This window comes from Sceloporus occidentalis, unplaced genomic scaffold (genome assembly GCF_023333645.1).
Source record: "Sceloporus occidentalis isolate IW3139 unplaced genomic scaffold, rSceOcc1.0.p SCAF_28, whole genome shotgun sequence".
In the NCBI taxonomy this organism is placed as follows: domain Eukaryota; kingdom Metazoa; phylum Chordata; class Lepidosauria; order Squamata; family Phrynosomatidae; genus Sceloporus; species Sceloporus occidentalis.
The window spans coordinates 382,062-405,509 of NW_028317008.1; the positions used below are offsets into that span (position 1 = coordinate 382,062).

At 38.0% G+C, this 23,448-nt stretch overlaps 1 protein-coding gene across 1 annotated transcript in view; it reads left to right on the forward strand.

Annotated features, from left to right (window-relative positions):
• Positions 1–18,122, forward strand: part of LOC149299396 (peroxisome proliferator-activated receptor gamma coactivator 1-beta-like) — a 61,448-nt gene extending 43,326 nt beyond the window's left edge. Inside the window, exons 2-13 of the mRNA XM_089485970.1 lie at positions 2,957–3,124; positions 5,217–5,414; positions 7,266–7,382; positions 7,923–8,982; positions 10,758–10,794; positions 11,716–11,780; positions 12,143–12,866; positions 13,368–13,446; positions 14,794–14,912; positions 16,700–16,702; positions 17,251–17,405; positions 18,022–18,122. Of these exons, the coding sequence (XP_089342096.1) occupies positions 2,957–3,124; positions 5,217–5,414; positions 7,266–7,382; positions 7,923–8,982; positions 10,758–10,794; positions 11,716–11,780; positions 12,143–12,866; positions 13,368–13,446; positions 14,794–14,912; positions 16,700–16,702; positions 17,251–17,405; positions 18,022–18,122 (2,826 nt within the window). The remainder of the gene's footprint in view (positions 1–2,956; positions 3,125–5,216; positions 5,415–7,265; positions 7,383–7,922; positions 8,983–10,757; positions 10,795–11,715; positions 11,781–12,142; positions 12,867–13,367; positions 13,447–14,793; positions 14,913–16,699; positions 16,703–17,250; positions 17,406–18,021) is intronic.
• Positions 18,123–23,448: the final 5,326 nt, after the last annotated feature.

Below are 23,448 nucleotides of genomic sequence, written 5' to 3' on the forward strand. Positions count from 1 at the left end.
AGATTGTGATTTAATTTTAGATAAAAAAAGAATTATTCCATTTCATTTGATTCATTACGATTTGGCTTAAAGTAGTAATCGTAATTCTCCCTCATGTGTATGGTTTTGAATATAGGCTTTTGTCGCTTTAAATGTGTGTGGAGCATGACCTGTTCATTAAGTCTTTGGGTTCAGATCAGAGGACTTAATTGGACTTCTTTGTGTATTCTCACGGGTAGGTATACTATTTAGGGCTGAAACAACGAATCGATAAAATCGATAATAATCGATAACGGAAATCGTTGTCGACGATTTCCGTTATCGATTAATCGAGTGATCGATTCGTTGTTGGAGCACACGGCTCCTTTTACTTACCTCCGCGAGCGTTCCCCGCTTCTGCTACACGCTCTGCACTCTCCGCCTTCTTTTAGTTGCGTGACGGATGTGACGCGTTCCGGAGGTAAGTATTCTTCATGTCTGTGCGAATCGCTCTGTGCGAGTGGCTCCATTCGCACAGAGCGATTCGCGGGGGTGGGGTTCCAGGGCATGCATGGCAGAGTGGGGGTGGGGGGGCAGGCCAGGGTAGGAGACTGAGTGCAGGGTGTGAGTGTGGGGGCAGGGCAGGAGACTGGGTGCAGGGCAGAGTGGGGGTGGGGGTGCAGGGCAGAGTGGGAGACTGGGTGCAGGGCAGAGTGGGGGTGGGGATGCAGGGCAGGGTGTGAGTGTGGGTGCAGGGCAGAGTGGGTGCAGGGTGTGAGTGTGGGGGCAGGGCAGAATGTGGGGGCAGGGCAGAGTTGGAGACTGGGTGCAGGGGCACAGTGCAAAGTGCTGGGTGCAAAGTGCCAGGGCTGGGTGCAAAGTGCTGGGTGCAAAGTGCCAGGGCTGGGGCAAAGGGTTGAGTGCAAAGGGCCAGGGCTGGGTGCAAAGTGCCAGGGCTGGGTGCAAAGTTCTGGGTGCAAAGTGCCAGGGCTGGGTGCAAAGTGCTGGGTGCAAAGTGCCAGGGCTGGGGCAAAGTGCTGGGTGCAAAGTGCCAGGGCTGGGTGCAAAGTGCTGGGTGCAAAGTGCCAGGGGTGGGGCAAAGTGCTGGGTGCAAAGTGCCAGGGCTGGGTGCAAAGTGCTGGGTGCAAAGTGCTGAGTGATGGGTGCAAAGTGCTGGGTGCAAAGTGCCAGGCTGGGGCAAAGTTTCTTGAACAGTAATAGTCCACCTCTTTTCAGAATGTTTGGGGTTATTTTGTTTCATAAATATTGTGTTTGGGTTTTTGTACTTTGAAAATATTGTTTTTTTATTACATCATAACAAAATAAGAATGTTAATGTAAATTTTAAGTTGTTTTTTAACATCCAGTTCATTAAATTATTTTAAATAAACAAAAAATTTGCATATTGTTTTTTTTTATCCGATTAATCGAAAAAATAATCGGCCAACTAATCGATTATTAAAATAATCGTTAGTTGCAGCCCTAATACTATTAACCTTTTCCATGAGAACATAGTGGGTTCCATTCAGTTCCCTTCCAGGGTTAAGTATCCCCGAGCCTTAAAGAGGATTAAGAAGGTGCAGTTTGGTTGATTGTTATACTGTAACTGTTGGTTCGCTGGAAGAATTGGTTCACCAATCTAAAGTTTAGCCCACGTCAAACTAAAAGCCCTTGGTCGGTCATACCATCCAACATTTCAAATGGCCCAAAAGGGCACACCACACATTTGTCTTATGGGTTATGGTTAGAAGTGTAACCTCATATAACAAATAGAGACATGTTATATGACTTTGTGACCTATTTACAGCTAAGGATATAGAAAAATCTATACTCATACCTAGCAAATATTCTGAGGGACGACAACAAAAAGGGGTGAAAGAGGGACAGAGGGATTGAGGGCCCAAAAAAAGAACTGCCCCTTATAATTAGGCACACTTGCCATGTATGAGCAGTGGACAGTTTTCCCTGTTAGGGTGTAGTTTAGTTGACTCCAGGGAAAACAGTCATGGTTACCGCCAGCTGACTCAGAGGAAGGTATGGCAGGCTCTTACATGTAGTACATTAATGTATACAAACTGTATGGTCGGGTACATTACAAAAGTGTCCTTGATCATATCATCACCTTACTCTAATTAAAGCTTTTATCTGTTAACCGGCTCATGTATATTTAAAACCTTGGGTTTTGTCATAATATATATATCTTAATTACTTGAGATTTACCTACTGTAAAGAAAAAAACCTGTTCAGAAACATGCATATCTCCGTTTAACCTGCTATAACGTCCTGCATTTATCTGTAATGTTTTAGTTACTAGATATAGGTTCAATATACAGTACAAACACATATGTGTTCATATGCCAACCAAAACGGCAGGTGTTTGGTTAAATGTGTGGCACGTCTGCACTGGTTATTTTAGTGACTGATGTCAATCTTATTTCAGATAATGTACTTGAGATTATGTATTTTCTGGTAGGGTAAGTGAGATGATAAAATGTCTCACCAAAGCTTATAGGTCCAGCAATCAAAATTATTTTCTAAAACTAAGTAGACCACCACCTGCTCCCTTGCTTGGCATTGCAAGCAAACATAGAACTTCAAAAAAGGCTCTTCCGGGATGACTTCAGTTGTTGGGGTCTTTGGGTTTTGATCATGAGAAGCAGTGTAGTTTCCTTCCAATGGTTGACATCGTGCCTATATATTGTCTATTCCTCTCGTTTCATTTTCAAGTGGTTTAGTTTATTTATATTTACATAACTCTGATCATAAGATCTCTGTTGGTTTCTAAGCACAACGCAGGACTTCATTCTTTCCTGAAACATATGTAATACACTTAAATAGATGATAGAGTTAAATACTTGGTCCAAAATCTCATAGATGATGTTAACTTTATTGAGGATTGAAACTGCAACACAGAGATACAGAGCAAGTCATATTTTCCCCATTAAACATTCTTCGTGGGACACTTTATTTATTTGCTTTTGTATTTTTCTGTTTTCCAGGAGCCTGGAGAGGAGCCTCTTTCACTGGATTTCCCCGAGATCGATTTGTCCCAGTTGGACGCAAGTGATTTTGACTCTAACAGCTGTTTTAATGAGTTGCAATGGTGTAATAATCACTCAGAGAACGATTCCAGCCAGTACAGCACTGATGACTCCGAGCTGCTTCAGGTATCACCAAGCTTCTTTACCGCTTTTTTACCACTTTCAAAGTTTTTTCTGACTGGCTCATTTTGCGTCTCATGCTCAGACAGCCCTAAACCAGCCAGAGACTGATTAGTAATTTTTCTGAATTAAGTTCAACAAATAAGGAAGATTTACCACTTTATTCTTTAATTCCACTGATGACGCAAGTGCTTCAGTGATATTCCTAGCTTTCATCCTCAATGTATTCAATCATTAGAGCAGTGTTTCTCAACATCTTTTAACCCAAATGTCAATGACAAGAGTTATATCCCCTTGCCAACCTTTCTGTAATACACAAATCTGACTTTTAGGCTGTAAAATACCTCCCAACCATCTACTGTATCTTAGTTAGGAAATGTGTACCATGACATCACTGGACAAATCTGGAAGAGAAAACCCAACATTTGTAGGAGAAATATTTATATGTTGACATAGTTCTTTAGTGCTTACATTGCCCGTTTCAGCTACAAACATTTTTTCCCCCACTGATACCACTTTCGATTACCTCAGATGACCCAGAGCCATAAAGCTACTCATAATGGAGCCAAAGGAGCGGGCACCCATATTGATATCTGGCAATAAAACTGTAGCAGTTGCTTTTTATTTTCTATAATAAGAACAATACTATACTACGCAACATTTTAACATTTACTATTTTATGAACTCAGTGTTCTAAGATATCACTAAAGCATTTCTTTTGACACCCGCATAATACTTGTCTACTCTAAAGGCTCATTGTATATTTTTTATTTTATAAACATGAAGTTAGTTAGAACCATAGATTTTGACAGCAGATAATTAAGACTATCTAGTCTGCCGTTTTTTCTCCGATATAAAGACTCGCTTCATGCTTATCCCATGCATGTTTAAATTATCTCACTAAATTAGCCTCTACCACACCTTTGTAATTTTCTATCACAGGTCCACATTAACCACAAGGCGCTATTCTGTATTTGATTTTCATATTGCAAAGAATTGTCCTTTCTCTGTAGCTTTCTTTGTGCAGCTGAATATTTTCGGTGTGATGGTATTATACTACATGCTCTGGGGATCTACAGAAAGTAGATGACAGCATTTTGAGAGTCTTTTATTTAACACCTCAGATATCTGAAAGACTCTAGTAAATGTCTGTGATAAGTCTACAGGGAGTTTGGAGCCCGGTTACCCCTAGGTTACACCAGAGATTGGCAGTAACTCAGCTCTTGAATGAAATTGCACCAGAGGCCGACTGAAGGCCTTTCCTTTTCATGTAATAATCAATCAATTACACTTTGATGGCCTCCTAGCCCCAGAGTCAACTTTCACCGCTTAGTCCAGTTGAGGATTGGGGAAACATAAACATGAAGGATTTGGGAAGTAAATGTAAAAGATTGTCTCACAGTTTATGTGTCTTGCAGTTTTAAGTGATAATATTTCATGATCGGATACAGTGTTGTACAAAATGTCTTCTGTCAGCAGCTAATAAACCTGTCATTGACCTTACCCAAGTTCTCCCTATGAATAATTTTATACCACCCTGTATGAAGTTATTTGCACAGAGCTGCGTTTGCTTTGATTGCGTGATCGGACTATCTTGAACATGGAAAGGGTTAACCGGAATGTATGTGCCTATTATTTTTGGGTTTCTCACACACATTTTTTTTTATTGCCTTATTAAACCACATTAGCATTAAGAGGCAGTTTAAAGTTCCACCTATTCAGCTACATGTAACGCCTTAACAGCTAAATACTGGATTGGAAACATATTCCCTAGTACTGCCGAATGCCCGATCCCTTCCCAGAAATGATTTTATCGGTAATAATTTATCAGGGAATTGCCATGTAATGTAAAATATTTTTGCCTTGGAAACTGAAAAAGGCTCCTTAAAAGTTCATCATGTTTTCCTGTTAATAAACTTTAGAATAAATGAATACGTTGATTTGATTTCGGTAAGGTTTATCAGCTTCGTCTGCTGCGGAGGTAAGCGAGGCTGCGGTAAGTGAAGTACACAGGTCATCTTTTTAAGTGTTGATGGATAACTTCTTGAGGGATGCATTCATTGCTTCACAATGGTAACAACATGTTGTTTCTCTTCAGATTATAGACAGTGAAAATGAGGCGTTACTGGCAGCCCTCACACAGACACTGGATGATATACAGGAGGATGACATCAGCCTGTCTGCCTTCATATCCTCGGGAGATGGGGACTTCTGCCCCTTACCTGCCCTCTCGGCCAAACCCAGCTTCCCATGTGATTCCCCTAAGAACCCAGAAACTGAAGATGAGCTGTCTATAGTAAGAACCACTTCCTACTGTTTAAAGTGGAAATGGATGAGACCCTGAATAGACGCCTGCATGGGTATGATAGGCAACAAAGGTCTGAATTTTTTCATTTAAGGCTTTAAACAAATAATACGAAACTCATCCATGTTATTTGTGTAAATGTGTATGTATATTTATCCCACACACAGCATTTATTTAATGAGGCTTTTTTCTCAGCTGCTGCGTGTGCCCAAGAGGCTTCACGCTTTACGTGGCTGGTGGTCGGGGTTCCAACTCTTACAGAAATAATGAACCCTTAAGCACTTTGCTAATATATGGAGGATGTACCTGTCATGTCTCTGGCTACCTTCAGGCTACCAGTGGTGTTGCACTGGTGTTGACCAGTGTGTCCGCCATTTTGTTTTTAACACGCCTCCATTTCCTAGCACTTTGCTGTCACTTTATGGAAAAAAGCACTCTGTTGTGGGATTGCATGCAGGTGTGAGATCAATAGAAGCCTTTACAGTTATGGATCCCAAAATAGAGGCACACTTTATTATAGAAATCTTTCCTAGAAATCAGGGTCTGAAACACATTTATTCGATTTTTATGTTTGCAATTTCTTACTGTACTACATATCTTGACAGTCTCTATGGTAATATGATCATTGTCGTATATTTTTTGGAAACTTTTGTATTACATACAGAATTGCTTTATCACCATAATTTACATGATTCATTATGTCACGGGTTACCTTATCATATCATTCATGTGAATGTACTGTATACATTCACATGGACAACTAAATACAAGATCTTTTTTTTGTCAAAACATAAAAGATTGAAACGCTTATTTCATGCATTTCACTTATTAAAGATGTTAACTTTCTGTTACTATTCACGTGATAAATCTAGTTAACATTGGGTAAACAGTAGACCAATTGCTGTGAATAGACTACAACTTCTATAATTTAGGCAAATTGCGTTGGCTAAAGGTCACCAAACCGTGCAGGTGTATGGGAGAACATGGGACATATTGATCTTTATTCAGATTATTTGAAGACAGAAAAGAATAGGAGAATCATATTTTTTGTATTTCTATTACTTCGTATTCTTAATTTGGAAGTGTAATAGATCATTCGGCAAACATCATTAATTGTGTGCTAAATAATCAAGTCATTTGGCCACATTATGTTTGCTAAATATAATTATACGCAAGTGATATATTTTGCCTGTTTCTGCAACTCTCCTGAAAAACACTTTGCTGATGGGATCCTTTGCATGACTGAGTAATTCTATGACCCTTAAATAATTTATATGACAAGATGAGCTAAGCGGTAACTTATTATAGCACTTCACAGAGTTGTACCTTCAATAACTACTGGTTTTAATAATGCACTCTGTTTAAAATGGTTCAATAAAAAAATATAAAGCGGAAAACTCCCTCTCTTCCTCCAAGGTTGCTTAAAATATAACATGATCGTTGCTTTAATGATGAAATGTTACAAATACATTTCTGGAAGTTATGAGGATGGTTGGGAAGACGCATTTCATGGCTTGAATGTATGCCATTCATAATGTCAGTCATAAGATATTTAGTACTTGTAACCTTTTATATTTCATTGAGTCCACATCGTTGTAAGCCATAGCAATAAAGTAGATGGAAACCTGGTAAAAGACACTGATTGTATATATAAAATTATTGGGCAATTAGCTGTTAAATAATTTCCAGCACCAAACTCAACTATGAAGATACATGAGATGTTAGACCTTACTTAATAAATAGCATAATAGTGGATTTACGCCTTTGTATGTAAATAGAAGTGCTTTGTTTACTGTCTATCTTATATGGACTCTGATGTGTCTTCACCGTGTGTTTTTACAGCTGAAGAAGTTGCTGCTTTCTCCAGCTCAGACGCCAGTGAACAGTGATACTCCCAATGATGGCAATATACGGCGTCAGGGAACAACTAAATTCCGTCCTCTTCGAGTATGTTCAAAGGTAATCTTTTTCAACGCTAAATATAGTAAAATAGGTCCAGTTCTCCTTAAATCCTACTCTGTCAAGAGTCATTGATCAATTTGATTGAAAATAGTTTTTGATGGGCAACTTTTACTTTCACCATATCCACTTAGTATAGGTAGATGAGGTTGATAGGCTGTGAATATGTTTAGCTCACTGACTATGTGTTATAAAGGGCTAAGCCCAGCAAATTTCCCTTCATGTAAGGCCAGGTTGGCCCCGCATAATCTGCAGTTAATAATCTGTCCATTAAGTATTTGCTCAACATTCTGTACAAAAACAAATGGGGTGTTTTGTTTTAACCAATGTTATTGAGTTTATCTTTACTTAGTAACTAATTAAATTCTGGGGGAAAAACTGAAAATTGTCTGTTTAGCAAAATTAATGTACCCATTGTCCAGGTGGAAGTGAATTGGCCATATATAAGATTGGTCTGGACAGTTTCAGTCCCCAAGGGGGACTGTTTTCATGCAGACAATTTCATGGCTGTATTAACTAAAAATTAACAATTTGTTACAGGTGGAAAGCCCGACAGATAGACAGACTGGACTTTTCCAAACACAGAGTCGAAGCTGTACAGAGCTACACAGGCATTTAGTATCCACCGTTCCTCAGACTGCTGTCTCATCTTCAAAAGAGGAAAATCAGGACAGCTCCAAGGAAGAAGACAGTGACTCAAATGATGATGAAAATAATGAGGATGGCTCTGTGAACTCCTCATCGTCCCCCAATTTAGAAAATCACAAACCACAATTTACCTGTGAGCGAGAGAAACGTGCAGTGGTGGACCTCATTCGATATATGCACACCTACTGCCTTCCTATAAAGAAGCAGCCCTCTAATGAGAAGCACCAGCATTGTAATACCATTTTAAAAAGACCCAAATTGGAATCTACTCGGCAAACATCACCTTGTTCTAATGAAGCCAGTAAGATGGGTCCCAAAAATGACAAGAGAAACTGCCCTTCGTTTAGTAAATGTAAGTGGACGGGTTCAGGTTTTTCTATCCTGAAAGAACTACTAGCAAAGGACATTTCGGGGGATGTAAGCAAGCCATACAGATTAGCTCGACCAGTATATGCATCTCTCTCGGATTCCTGCGTCAGCTCTCTGTCTCACGGTAAAGAAGGGTTGAAACTAGGGTTGGGTGCAAGTATTAAAACTGAATTGGAGAAAGTCCATAAGTCATGTCCAGCTCTTAAAAAGGACACCAGACATGTCGAAGTTGCTCGGAAACCACCAAATGCTTCTCAGGAGCATTTCACTGTTAAAACAGCTCCAAAACAGGAAAGCTCAGTTTATGCAGTTAGGCGATCAAGCAGACTTAATCCAGAATTTAGTGAATTACTTTGGTTCAATGAGGACATGCCTCCACAGACCTGTGTGGAACATATAGCTGCTGATGTAGAACTTGTCCCAGCAGTTAAAGCTTTTGATGAAGATGAACAGATAGCTGAGGTTGAAGTTGAAGGATTATTGGATCCAACGGATGAAGTGGATATTGCCAGAGCAGAAGTTTTGGGAAATGATTCCCATGAACTACATGCAAACACTATCACCAAACAGTTCTGTCCGCAAGGTAAGTTGAGGAAATTTTAGGCAAGGAAATGTGTGGAGAATACCGTGACAGTGTTGAAAGTCCTGTCTTGATCACAGTATAATGTAGCACACATATCCTTTTTTTGTCCTGGTTTACAAAATTGGATGCCCAAGTGTTGTAACCAGATCCTTAATGTGTCATTTGATGCATACTTTGGGCATTGCTTTGATCTGACTAGAGGTAATGACAGATTGGTTAAGCATGTTGCTTAATTTGTAAATCAATATAACCCGTGTTTTAGAGCTTTACAAAACTGAAATCTGATATGTGACTTCTGAAAAGTAAATGCTTAATAAAATAAAAAGAGAGATTCCTCCGCATTTAAGCTGAATACCGTGGCACCTTATTGTGGATTTGCATTTCCCATACAGTTTTCTTTTTGTACTGTTTTTTGGATAGCATTTCCTAGTTGAATCTCGTATTGACTTTCTTTGTAACACGGTGTGTTAGTTACTGTTAAAAACACATGACATCTTAATAAAGGATATTAGATACGCTTCACTGAAATCAAGGTTCTCCTTGGACAGGACAACTGTGCTTCTCAAGGGCTAATATATAAGATATGTGTGCCTTTAATTAGCGTAGGTAAATCTGTGAGGACAGCCAGGAGACTGATTGTACAGTCCATGCTGACATGATGAGATACAGAACTGTTCAAGGTCCTAAGGCCTTGAACAAGGAGGACCAAAGCCCCTGAATTAACAATCGACAACTTAATTTTCGCTAACACATTCAAGAGTTCAATAGTTTTGTTAGATTGTACCACATAAATTTTATACTTTTTGACCACCAACAGGATGCCATCAGCAGATATCAACGTACTTTGAATAAAAAAATACGCTATGGCATCTCTCATCTCTTGTTCCCGTATAACTGCACAATTAAGATGTTTTGTGGTGGTCGCCTATACTGTTTCAAATCTCAGTTACTAGAAAGAATACATTCCCCATGATTTGTTCAATACATTTTGGCAGCATTTGTGAAGTAAATAATTCAGCACAGTCGAACTGGGCCCAAATAAATAGCCATGTTAGCTGTTAACACCTCCTCATCATGTTCTTAACGTAACATTTAACTGGTTATAAAATACATACCAAAGTAATGAAATTATTTACTAAAATGATTGTAATTGTTTAAATAAACCCAGCAGGATTTTGGAGTTTTCCAGTAACCCTGTAATCCCACCATTAACACTCTTTGTAGAAACATAGAATTTGACGTCAGATAAGAACTGTTGGGTCCATGTAGTCTGCCCATTTGTCTGATTTAGCATTTACAGCTGCTGGATGGCACATTATTATTATTATACTTTATTTATAAAGCGCCGACAGATTCCGCAGCGCCGTACAAGGTAAAAAATGTACAGATAACGACAAGTACAAAATGACAAGCAATTGACATACAGATACAAGAGGAATGGAGGGCCCTGTTCCTGCAGGAATTTACATCCTCTCTGTAAAATAAAACTTACTTTACATATAGTTTTAGATTATGACCTCTTTCTTTATAACATTTCTCCTTCTTTGAAATAAACTCTTGCACTTTGCTAATGCAATATCCTACTGTTATAAAACCGAAGTACAGCTCCGTTACAATTAGGAAAATTTCCGCAGTTACAACAATCATATAATGGTAATATAAAATGTTTATTATATGAACTTCACCGTAATCTACCCATTCTTGCTTGTAGTCTAGTGCTTCAGCTTTGTTATTTCATTATCAAAATTAAAGCTTTTCTCGTTTTACATTTGTAGAAACCCCCAGATGCCAGCCGCTTTCAATACTACAGAGGTACGAGTTGTATGCTTTTATTTGGGAAGGTTTTAGTTTAATCTACTGAATTGGATAATATGTAAACCTTTTTTTAAACAAACAATAAATTATAAATGGCTTCTTCTTCTGTGACAGAGTAGAGAGTGATTCTTAGAATGATTCTAATCTACTGAGAGCAATTGTAACCAACTGTGTTATCAAATTTGATCTGTTTTTGGTCTGAAGGGATTACTTACTGCCTTGATCTGATATGGGTTTTTTTTAACCCTCATATCTATTCACCAGGAGGAGGCGAGTTGACCTAGATGTTTTTTAAACTCAATAAAGCCAACAGACTCAATGACCAACACAGCTTTTAATATTTAACTTGGTGTCAACTCCACCCAACAGGACAGGAAGTTTTGCAGGATTCATCTCAACAATACTTTGTTGACTTTTCATAAATTGACACGTTTCTGATTGAGTTGGCTTAGTTGAGTGCTGTCAGGTAGTTTCTGTTAAGTTAGTTGTGTTACCTCTGTAACTATACTAACAACTCAACCTGGAAGACCAAAAAGTAAAATATTGTTTGTTGAACAAGCCGATAATGTTATCGGCTTACTCTAGCAGAAGAAACCTGCAAGGGTTAGCCATTCGTAATACACAGAGAATTCATTGACTTGAAACCACTATCTTGTGTATCTGCTTTAGTAAATAAACCCCATACTGTGATACAACATAAAGTTGAATGTTTTTTTATGTAACTGTGTACTTAGTTTAGGCTTTTAAAGAAATGATCTAGCACTGACTATACTAGAGCGCACACACGCCAGAATATATCTTTTACCGACCTCTAGTGGATTGTTTTGGGGGTGTTTGTATTTTTAGTATAAAAATGCCTTTCAGTATTTTTCCTCCTGTTTTGTGATTTACATGTCTCCTTTTCAAATTACTTTGCAGTGATTCTACGTTTGAGAAGAGAAATTACGAGCAAGGCCTTAGTGTGGAGCTCTGTGGAACTGCAGGTAATTGTATTGTTCATGGCTATTATATATATAGTGAAAACCAAGTGTTTGTACAGTATTCACTAATAAGTAGAATAAATCATAGGTAATGAATACTTTTTTGTGCTGTAGCATTCTGCATTTTACCAGGGATTCTAAAATAAAATACTAAAAGCAAAGCTAGTAAAAAACTATATAAAATCTAGAAGTTAGCTTGAGATTTTCAATGGTGTGGAAGGAATATATCCATAGATATTATCAAAGCAAAGCAAATAATTTTAGGAGCCTTCTGTAAAATATGAGGAGCTACGTCACTGTTAGGATTTTTCCAGCCCGCCATAACATGAGTTACATGTCAGAAATATCTTCTGTTTGACTTTAAGGACTGACACCACCGACCACCCCACCATACAAGCACACAGAAGAGGATCATTACAAGCCTGAAATTAATCATAATAGTGAACCACTAAGTTCTTCGCCTTCCAATATGGAGGCAGTTGGAGAACCTCTTTCAATGAACAGGAAACATTCTAGAAAACACCCAGAAAGGACTGAGTTGTATGCCCACTTGAGTCGGACTAGTGATCCTCCAGGAAACTGCGAATCACAGGGACAAAAAAGACCATTTTCCAGATCTTTTGGAGACCATGATTACTGCCAGGTGAAAAAATCAGATATTGGCTTTCAAAGGAAGATCCTTACGTCTCTAGATCTGCCTAGCTACATGGAAAGGAAGCTTAAGCAGCACGTGATTCCAGCACAGCAGACACATGTTGAAATCAAGAGCAACAGGTCTATTAAAGGGGGCAACAAACTTTTAAAGGACCATGAAATCCGAGCCAGTCTCACCAAGCACTTTGGTTTTCCTGATAATAACCTTAAAGAGGAAAGCCATGGTGGATGTAACAGCCCTAAATATGACTCCGTTTTTGAGTACAGTGACAGTGAATGCAGCTCTCCCACAGAGGACTTATCTTGTCTGACCCCTCACAGAACCAAAATATATGCTCAAGGAAGCCCTCCCCCCAAAAACAAGCTGCAGTGCTGTCCCCGCACACGATCCAGCCTTCGATCATCACGGCACAGCTCACCAGAGAGTATTTCCAGGTATATCTGGAGGGATGTATGTAATGATTAAAACGATCTCACGTTTCTTTCATATAAAACATATTCCATACTTTGGAACATTAGTGTATCTCGTGGACTTTCAAAAAAGGTGGTCAGAAATTAGTGAGATGAAAAGGGTGTCCTTTTGACTGACTAGCAGTTAATGCAGTAGTGCAGTTTCTGACCAGTTTTTCTTTAAGTTAATGTAAAAAATCAAAATCAACCATCTTTTTGCGCTCCATCTTAGCTGATGGAGTTGAGGTTACTGTTTGTAGCCAGACCAAATACTCAGTAGCCTGTCACAGAACATTATATTGGCCTGGGGTATGTGCGATGAATGCAGTTATGGTTGTAAATTATTCATTTGCTGGTACATTTATTCTTTGTATAATAGACACAGAAGCTTCTCTGTGGGTACTTGCATTGGGTGAATCAATGAATATATACATACCATTTTTGCTTATTTTTACTCACATATGCCATGTATCTTTTCCTGTGCAGATGTGATAGTAATGAAAAGCAGCAACAGACTGAAAACGTAAGCCAAAGGCAGATTAAAAAAAGAAGAGAAAAGGCAATTGTAAGTAGTGTCATGCAGTCACCTGATGATATTACAAATAACATAGCAACTACGTATGTTTTGAATTCCATGACATAATTACATCATTCCACGAATTCCAAGACATAATTATTCAACTCTTTCTTGGTTGCCTATAATGGATGTTGGGATGTTGCAGATCAGTTGCTGAGGAACCTCGGGTTGCCAACTCATGCTCTACTGCAAATGCCAAAGGTGTGACAAGCTTGTTTGGTAGATAATATGTTGAGGTGGCTGGTTGGCATAAGACTTTTGGTATTAACTGACTAGCCAAACATATGTTCAGAGTCGGGCTGTAATGAAGGTTAGGTGAAAAAAAATTCTAGGTAAGAAATGACACGCGCTTGAGGGCATTGAACCTGCTCCAGGTCCAAGTGCAGAATGGGTCACTAGTGGCATGTGAGCTGAGTGTGCAATCTACATACGCACGTGTTACGTCACAATGGTCGTGTCTAGATGCAAGAAAACTGACTGGGGTTTTACAACCTTGGTCTACATGTTCAATATTCCAAACAAAAAAGAAAAAGTCATGTGACTGAAACGGATCAAAATAAGTGTATCTAACACAGGTTTGTTTCTGTATATGTGTATGTAAATGAGCTCTATTGCTAACCCTAATAAATCAATTTATTGTTCATGCATGTTTGATTGGCTAAGACATATTTGTCAAAACATCTCACTGATTTCACTAGGCACTAGACAGGGCCAGCCATAAGGAGCTTACCTTTAAAATAAATAGTTATATAGAGTTGAAACTGTAACTTGCCTGCACAGTTTAGTGAATAAGCACTTAGAAAAGTTCAGTCATCTGTGTAGGAAAAAAGTTGAATTCTTCCTGTTACCACAGGGGTTCTACACTCTAACAATCTTACGTGGACCATAATGTCCTTTAAAATTACACCGCTACTAGCCAAATATCTTAGAATTTCATTAAAGAGGCTTATAACTGGTCTGATTCATAATGCATGTTTCATTATTCAGCAGATGCTAGTTTCTTTTTCTTCCTTTTCCCCTGAGCCTAAAACAGAGGGTCAGATGATATGTTGTGCTTATTACTTAGCCTTGTTGTGGCCAGCATTATATAGGAACATTATGCTGCATATTATATATGTGCCAGTAGAATTTTATTACAGTGGTTCGACATAATTGTGGGATCATCATGGTTGACGTAAGGTGCCTACAAACAGTGTAAAGGACTTTATGCAGAAAAAAAGAAGAGGTTCAGTAGTAGATCACTCATTTGATTATGTACTAGCCTGCATTTGATGTAAAAGCACTATAGACCTCGGTCCAGTATTTTCAGTCAGTGTTTTTTTCTTCTTCATATAGAATGAAGGACGCGTGATCTACATTAGAAACCTCTCCAGCAACATGAGCGCAAATGAACTGAAAAAAAGATTCGAGGTATTTGGAGAAATCACTGAATGCCGTGTCTTGAGCAGAAACAGGTAAGACACGTCTCAGCTTTTAAAGGGGAATTGTGTCCAACCTTCTTCATATATTGATTACCCTTTAACGGCGTGATAAACTCTTATGGAGGACTCATCTGTCATATCTCTGAAACCGATTATTTCGCTTGCCAGTGTTCCAGCAGTGTTCCAGCAGAAATCACCCCTTCCATGTTAACGCTTGATGATTTTGTCACTAAATGTTATGTTATTAGTTATTATTGCACAATTGTATATATTGGAAATGTGGTACTAATTACAGTATGATATGTTAGTTTTGTGAATTTTTCAGGGTATAAAAATTGGGAATAAAGTAGGGCTGCAACAACGAATCGATAAAATCGATAATAATCGATTATGAAAATCGTTGTCAACGATTTTCATAATCGATTAGTTGAATCGATTTTTATCGATTTATAAAATTATGTTTTTCAGAGCAAACGCTCTGAAAAACTCCCGTCCTTCTATAATCCGATCTCAAACAGAGATCGGATTATAACTGTAGAATCCAGACCCCCCGCAAAGCTGCAGGAGACCTGGATCCTCTCTGCCACCCGGTGAGGGTCTGTGCAAAACACACAGACATCCTCCGCTTCTCCCCTTCCGCTTCTCCCCTCCATTTCCGCCGGGGCTTCTATTACTGAACCCGGCGTCACGTGACCTTCCGGTGCGGCTTCCATCATGGAAGCCCCAACGGAAGCGGAGGGGAGAAGCGGCTGTCTGCGCGCATCACACAGACCCCTACCGGCTGCTGGAGAGGATCCAGGTCCCGTGCAGCGCCTGCAGGGGATTTGGATTTAAGTGGGCGATGTGCGCAACCTCGCTACTTCATCTCGCTGCCACTTCCACCTGCCCCACCAGGGGTTAATATATCAACAGAAGAAAAACAGGACAAGTAAGCAGCACTGGGTAAGTATTATCTTTATTTTTATGCTCATTTGCCCTGTGTTTCTTCTGTTGATATATTAACCCCTGGTGGGGCAGGTAGAATTTTTGCGGGATCTATTAATTATGTGCATTTGTGGGTTTTTTTTATGTCTATAATATTTGATTTATTGTCCATATATTTATATATATTTATATTGTATTGTGTATTTTTTTTGTCTATATTTAATAAATATAAATATAAAAAATAATTTTAGTGATGTCAGTTTTTCTTATATCGGGGGGCACAGTGGCATAAAGGGGCTATAAGGCATATCAGGGGGGACAGTGGCATAAAGGGGCTATAAGGTGTATCAGGGGGGACAGTGGCATGAAGGCGCTATAAGGTGTATCAGGGGGGACAGTGGCATAAAGGGGCTATAAGGCATATCAGGGGGGACAGTGGCATGAAGGCGCTATAAGGTGTATCAGGGGGGACAGTGGCATAAAGGGGCTATAAGGTGTATCAGGGGGGACAGTGGCATAAAGGCGCTATAAGGTGTATCAGGGGGGGACAGTGGCATAAAGGGGCTATAAGGTGTATCAGGGGGGACAGTGGCATGAAGGCGCTATAAGGTGTATCGGGGGGACAGTGGCATGAAGGCACTATAAGGCATATCAGGGGGCACAGTGGCATCTCAGTGGCATATAGGGGTAAAAGGCATATCGGGGCATGGTGGCATATCAAGGGTAAAGGTATATAGGGGGCTATAAGGCATATCAGGAGGGCACAGTGGCATATCGGGGCACTGTGGCATATATGGGGCTATAAGGCATATCAGGGGGCACAGTGGCATATTAGGGGACAAAGTGGCATATCAGTGGCATATAGGGGGCATATCAGGGGACAGAGTGGCATATAGGAGGTATCCCCTTATACCTCCTATATGCCACTCTGTCCCCTGATATGCCTTATACCCCTCCTGATATGCATTTCTGGGACAGAGAGGCAAGCTGGGGGTGAGATGTGCATAACTGGGCAAAAATAGTTTACATGAATATTTACTAGTAAAGCTTTTTTTGGTATTTTTTGAGTTCTTGTTAAAATATAGCTTTCATTATTATGTCAGTAAAATAAGAAGGCGAATCGTGAAATGCCATTGTAAATTATACGTTTTTATTTAAAATAAACGAAAAATTTGCATATTTTTTTTTTTACCCGATTAATCGATTAATCGAAAAAATAATCGGCCAACTAATCGATTATGAAAATAATCGTTAGTTGCAGCCCTAGAATAAAGTATTACTGGAGGTAGTTAGCAAGTAATACATTTATAAGGTTATAAATTACCCATTGTGCAACTCTGTGGAATTTGATGGGCCTTAATAAATCAATAAGTGAATATAATACATAGAATAATGATCACGCACCTCTGACTTGCTAAAGCTTTAATTGACTTATTCTTTTTTTTAGGGGAGAAAAATATGGATTTATAACGTATCGATTTTCGGAGCATGCGGCTTTGTCATTGAAGAAGGGCGCCTCTCTAAGGAAAAAGAGTGAACCCTCATTTCACTTGAGCTATGGAGGACTCAGGCACTTCTTTTGGACCAAATACACTGATCTAGGTAAAACAGTTGACCATGTAAGTGATGTTTGGGAGTCCTTTTAGGGTCACAATACAGGTTACATTTTCATTAAAGGGAAAAAGCTTAATTTAATCATGGTGGCTATTATAAGTAATTGTTATATTTTTGTGTAGCAAAGCTTGTCATAGAGTTTTCTTTGGTGCAGATGGGTCTGTTTAAATACGGAAACCACCTATTTTCTCCTGAAAACCTTTACGCTCTCACTTAACGTGCGTTTACGTGCTTTGTAGCTGCCACAAATGGTGATCCCAGTCTGGTATTTCTCTATTTAGGCCAACACATTGTAGAGAGGTAATGAACATTTCCCTTTGATGAAAGGACAATGTGAACACTGTATGGCTGGTGTATTTCTAGCACTATATTTATTCAAAAGACATGACCAAGGACTAATTAGTGTTTGAGTCTTTACAGTGGGGAAATGGGCAGACTAGATGGGCCGAATGGAATCCGCCATCAAATTATTTTTCTCTCTGTATAATTGAAATTTGTATTTTCAGTGTATACCATTCTCAGAATGCGATTTTTCCAACAAAATGAATATGGCGAGCACAGGTTGCGTGCGTTTTAAACAATGTCCCTATTTCATCTTATCTAGATTCACATGCAGAGTCCTCGCCAGCTTTAACCAAGAGTAAATATGAGTCTATGGATTTCGACAGCTTGCTGAAAGAGGCACAGAGAAGCTTGCATCGATGACAGCCTTAACCAAGGAGGATCACCTCTATACCTCAGTCAAGGCACTTGCAACATGTTTACGTTAAAAAAAAAAAAAGGAATACAGAAACAAAAGACTTTATTCTTTCAAATTGATGTTTACATTGAACAAAGCTGCTTCTGTATGTGATTTTTCCATGGTGTTGCTGTCTCACTGCCATATTTTAGTATCCTTGCTTTTTGGGTGCGTCTGTAGGCGTATGGTCTTCCCCTTTCCTATTGTACTTGCAGCTGTGTTCTCCATAATGTTTTGTCTGTAGTGTGTTAAAAAACAAAAAAAAAGTAGAGAACAAAAAAGTCATTTGTGAATAGAGTCTAAATTACAAATTGATTTTAACAGGACAAAAAGATGTATATTCTCTAAAAAAAAAATGTATTTATGGTTCACATGTACTGTATTTCGGATTGTTGTACGCTTCATTTAAACTATGCACTGTAGTGAGGTGTTTGCAAAAGATCAGAGTTAATCCTCATAAACTGACCATGAACCATCGGTCGATGAATCGGTTTAGAACATATGTCGATTTGTTTTGGCTCATGAAAACAAAATCAATATGTTTCCTGTGCACTATATATTTACACGTGAAACCACTGCTATTTACTGTTTTTGGCAACTTCACGGATTGGTCTAACCACATTAAGTACATTAAGTACCTGTAAACTGTTAAATTTGAGAACTTATTTTTACTATCTTTTTTGTTATCCTGATGGTCCCCATCAGGATAACAAAAAAGATAGTAAAAATAAGTTCTCAAATTTAACAGTTTACAGGTACTTAATGTACTTACCAACACCAGTTATGAGCTGTATAGAAACTGGTGTTGGGTTGGATTAGATTAATGGGTCGGTAGATTGTAGATAAGGAGTGGGCAGATGATTGGAGATGGCAACCAGAAATGTTTAAGGTTATTATGTGAGATTCAGCAGAGAATCGGAGAACTTTTTGCTGTGCCGTCTCTATGATTTAAAACACCTTGGTATAAATCTTCCCCTTTTTTAACACAGAAACCCACTTACATATCCACCATGATCAACCAATAAGCCTGTAGCTTTGTAATGATTACATTCCTCTGTCATTGCACCTCTTTTACTGTTAACTTTGTTCAATTAGACATTGAGTGCATTTACCTTCATTAAGCATAAGAGCATTATTTTAGAAGCACTTTGGGTGATTTGTTATTCAGCCAGTATCTTAATTGCATTTCATCAACTTTGATAGTCAACTTGTTTTATCCAACATCAACTATGATACACTCACTTACTGTAAACAAATACGAGCTGGTTATTTGTATCCGTTGCATCAATCCAGTATTTATAGCAGGGTTGAGAAGCTTGCAGCACTTGCTGTTGCTGATCTAGACCTCGGTTCAGCCAATCAATGGGAACATTACCCTTAGCCAGTAGACCTTCTCAATAGAGTTGTTGCTGGCTGAGGGTGATGGCTTTATGGCTCGGAGACCCTTGGTGTGCATAATCTGATTTGTGGTTCAGTAAGAACTAGATCTATGCTTGTTCACCCCTGATTTCTAATTCATTCTATCTATTAACAGGAGGTTAATGTCATTTACCTTTTTGTGTTTAATTGACTGAATGCTGTCATGGATAATTCGTGTTTTACTCCAAAGACTACAGAGGAGATGTGTCTCCTTGTCACTTTATCGTAAACAGTGAATTGATAAAATAATCACGTTAACACTTAGCAATATACTTTCTCCAGCTGAAGTACTAAACGCCATTTGGCGGTAGGGGCCCGAACGTCTCCTACATTTCAACTTATTTTAAAAGCCATTCTGCCCACTGCCATGAACATGGAAGTGGACCTCTTCATTTACGCTTTGGGTACTGGGACTGCCTATCCACTTAATACTACATGTATGTCTTTGAATATTTACCAGGGTATCATAGAATGTAGGAATAAGCCATTTTGTGTAGTTTAGGATAAATAGCCTTACTTCTCTAAATAGTTCTCGCTCGGGTTTACCTTTGTTTTGCCAAAGTTTCCAGCAGTTCCCATTAACCCTTTTCTCAGATTCAATGTACCTCTTTGGCAAACACCTTCTAGTAGATCTGCCTTTCTCTGTCATAGTATTCCCACACAACAATGATGTTTACATGTGATTGCTATAGAGTTTACTGTAGATTATATATATATATATATATAAATATATGCATATATTATGACACCTTTACGGTGAATAGTACTGTTCTGTTCCGTGCTAATAGTTTTTAGAACAATACCTGATGTATTTCCTGATCCTGTCTCTCCAGCTTAATCAAAGCTCATTGGCTGCTTTGAAAAGTGTCCCCCCCCCCGATGATGAAAGGGTTAAGTTAAACAGGATCAAAATTGACTATTATTAAAACCCTTGAAGGCCCAGCATTTGTTATAGCAGGTTCATGACTCTATATTGGGCAGTGGCGGTTCCTTCTAAAGGTCAACCAAGCTTCTTTATGGTGTCCAGAATCATCTGGAATTCATCCTACATTAGACAGGGTAGGTGCTTCATTGATGGACACGTTATTGATGGTATAGGAGTAGATCATTTTGTTTTCCCTGAGGCCTTCAGACCGTTGTATAGAAAACTTCTTTTTGTCCAGCACTTATGCAAAGCTTGCATACTTGCACAGACTAATACGCACAGGTCGTTTCGTGGGGAGGTTGATCTGCAGTATACCCTCATTATTAGAGCCATGCTTTTATTTTTTTATATTTTTCGGAAAAGTATGTATTTTAACATCTATGAATGTAAACTCAATATGGTGTCTTATGATAACATGTAAGTAACAGCAAATAATTTCAACTTAACACAAAATCACACAACTCGGTCATTTTTCTGTCTGTCTTTCCTAATCTCAATGGTAGCTTGTAATATAAAAATACAAGTGACGTATAGTTTAAATATATAGAAATAGCTGTTTGACATCCATTGACTAAACTCCCTGATGTGTTTCACGCACAAGGAACATTTCATTTTCCCAATGTTTTGGTAAAGTTGGAAACCAACAAAATGATAATGTTGTCCCCAGTTCCATCCCATTAGTAGAAACGAAAATGTCTGCCTTGAGTATTGATGTATAACAAAAAAAAGGTAACAGTTTATGATGGAAGCTTATATTTGCAAAAATATTAAGTGCAGGGAGCCTAGAGCTGAAAATAAAGACTGATTAAAATGACTTCTGATCAGTTTAATGATCAGCTCATGGTGCAAAGTTTTAAAAATGGTCCTATCTCCATAGCAATCACTTGAACGTTCCTGACGATTATAGAATTCTATTGGCCGCTATAGTGATATGATCACTTTTTCAAACTTTGCTCAAGGAGCTGATCATTAAACAGATTATAAGCCTTTTTGATGAATAACCCCCCTGTTTTTGGGGTTTTTTTAGAAATAGCCTGACAATTTCAGTAGCAATATCCACATCGTTATCTAATTAAATACACAGAAGATGGGATGATATGTTTCATAAAATTAAAAAAATCCCCCCTCCCCAGTATTATTTTTCTGTTAATGGTGACAGGATTTAATTTGTGTCTGGCGTGATCTGATTTCTCATTATTGAAAGGTGCTTGTGTCTGTATTGTGGTGGTATTGCAATATTCTCATCAACTATTTTATTGTATTTTATGTACGGACATAAAAGTAAAATCTATCTTTACAAGTAAATAGGTTAACTCGATAAACCCATTAATTAAGATACTTGCACGTTCAGGCTAGGCTTTTTTATTAGAATATCAATGATTATTTAGAATATGTAAAATTAAAGTGAAATATTGTATTTTTCTTCTTACCCATAAAAAACTTACTGAAGCAGAGGAGTACCGCTAACACGTATTGGGTATTGAATCTTATTATAGAAATTATTTGGTTGGATATTGAATACTATTATATAGTCACCCTGCTTTTTATGCTTCTCCAAATCGTATAAACAAAAATATTTTGGACTAGAAAATGAAGAACATTATGTTACAGTTCCAAGGAGTGATGGTGAAACTACTGATTATATGCTGCATGTATACCTAGATGGTAAAAAAAGGTTACATTTTAAATGCACATTTAATAATAATAATATTTTTTTTTATTTAATTGGGCCTTCCATTTTGAACTGGTGTTAGACCAGACATTAAATTGACAGTCCCACTCTAAATCCAAATTTTTGGCCATTCAAAACAGGCTATCTTTTCCAAATGGTCTTGATTGGTTTAATTTTTTGAACTGTTTGGTTTTAATTATTTTTCCATTCATATTTTCTTCCATTTATCCGTTTAGATTTAACACAAGTACAGACTTGAAATGTACAAAGTCCTTATAGATAGTTTTTGTCTTGCTTGGATGAATCCAGTTCTTGTACATATGGTCCCTATGTTGCTTTCTCTCATTTTTTTTCTTATGTCAAGTATGTATACTTTTTTGTTTATTTGTTTTTTTTACTATCCATCCTAAGCAACGATAAGCAATAGAATGAAAGAACAAATCAGTCCATTGTTTCTTTGCTTTAGCTTGTTCTAGATCACATAATCTAGAATCATAACATGAAACACAGGAATAATACGTTTTTGCCACTGTGTGGTCTTCGGGTATAATAAACTCTGGAGAACAATAAAGCCCACACATTGGGCAATTTAGACATCCCCGTTCTAGAGCACAGGATCTAGAATGATGCACGCTAGATGGCAGTGTTTGGAGCACTATAATCAACCTAATGGTAAATAGGATTTATAAACGTGACATGTTTGTATGTGATTTCTTTCTTTTCACAAGGAATGTGTAAAAATTTCACCACACTGGGGCACATCAGTTTCATATTTATAATTACCGGGTTAATCAGTTAATTTTTTAAAATAATTATGCTAATAAATCACTTGATGGTTAATATGATTATATTATTTTTTTAACAGTAGAGCCTTTTTTTATATGTCACTTTTTAAATTTTGTTCTATTATGCCTTTATTTATGTACCATATTGTTAACCTCCAGCGGCATGAAATATTATGCCCTTTTCTTTTTATTTTTTAGTGTGATTTAACTGTCTACCTTATAAAGAAAAAAAAAAGAATGTTTTATTGTATTTTTACATTGTCAAATCCTATAGTTTCGTAGATAATTTAACCAAAATTACTCAGTATATTATCCAGTGAGTATAAAGTCTATTTTAAATTGTTGTAAATACTTTCTGGACTGGCTTCTTTTATTCAAATTCTATTCCTCTGGATAAGGAGTTTCTTGTTTACATCACAAAAAAACAACTTGTAGAATCTCTACATTCATGTACTGTAAATAGCAAATGTGTTCAACCTACAAATAAAACT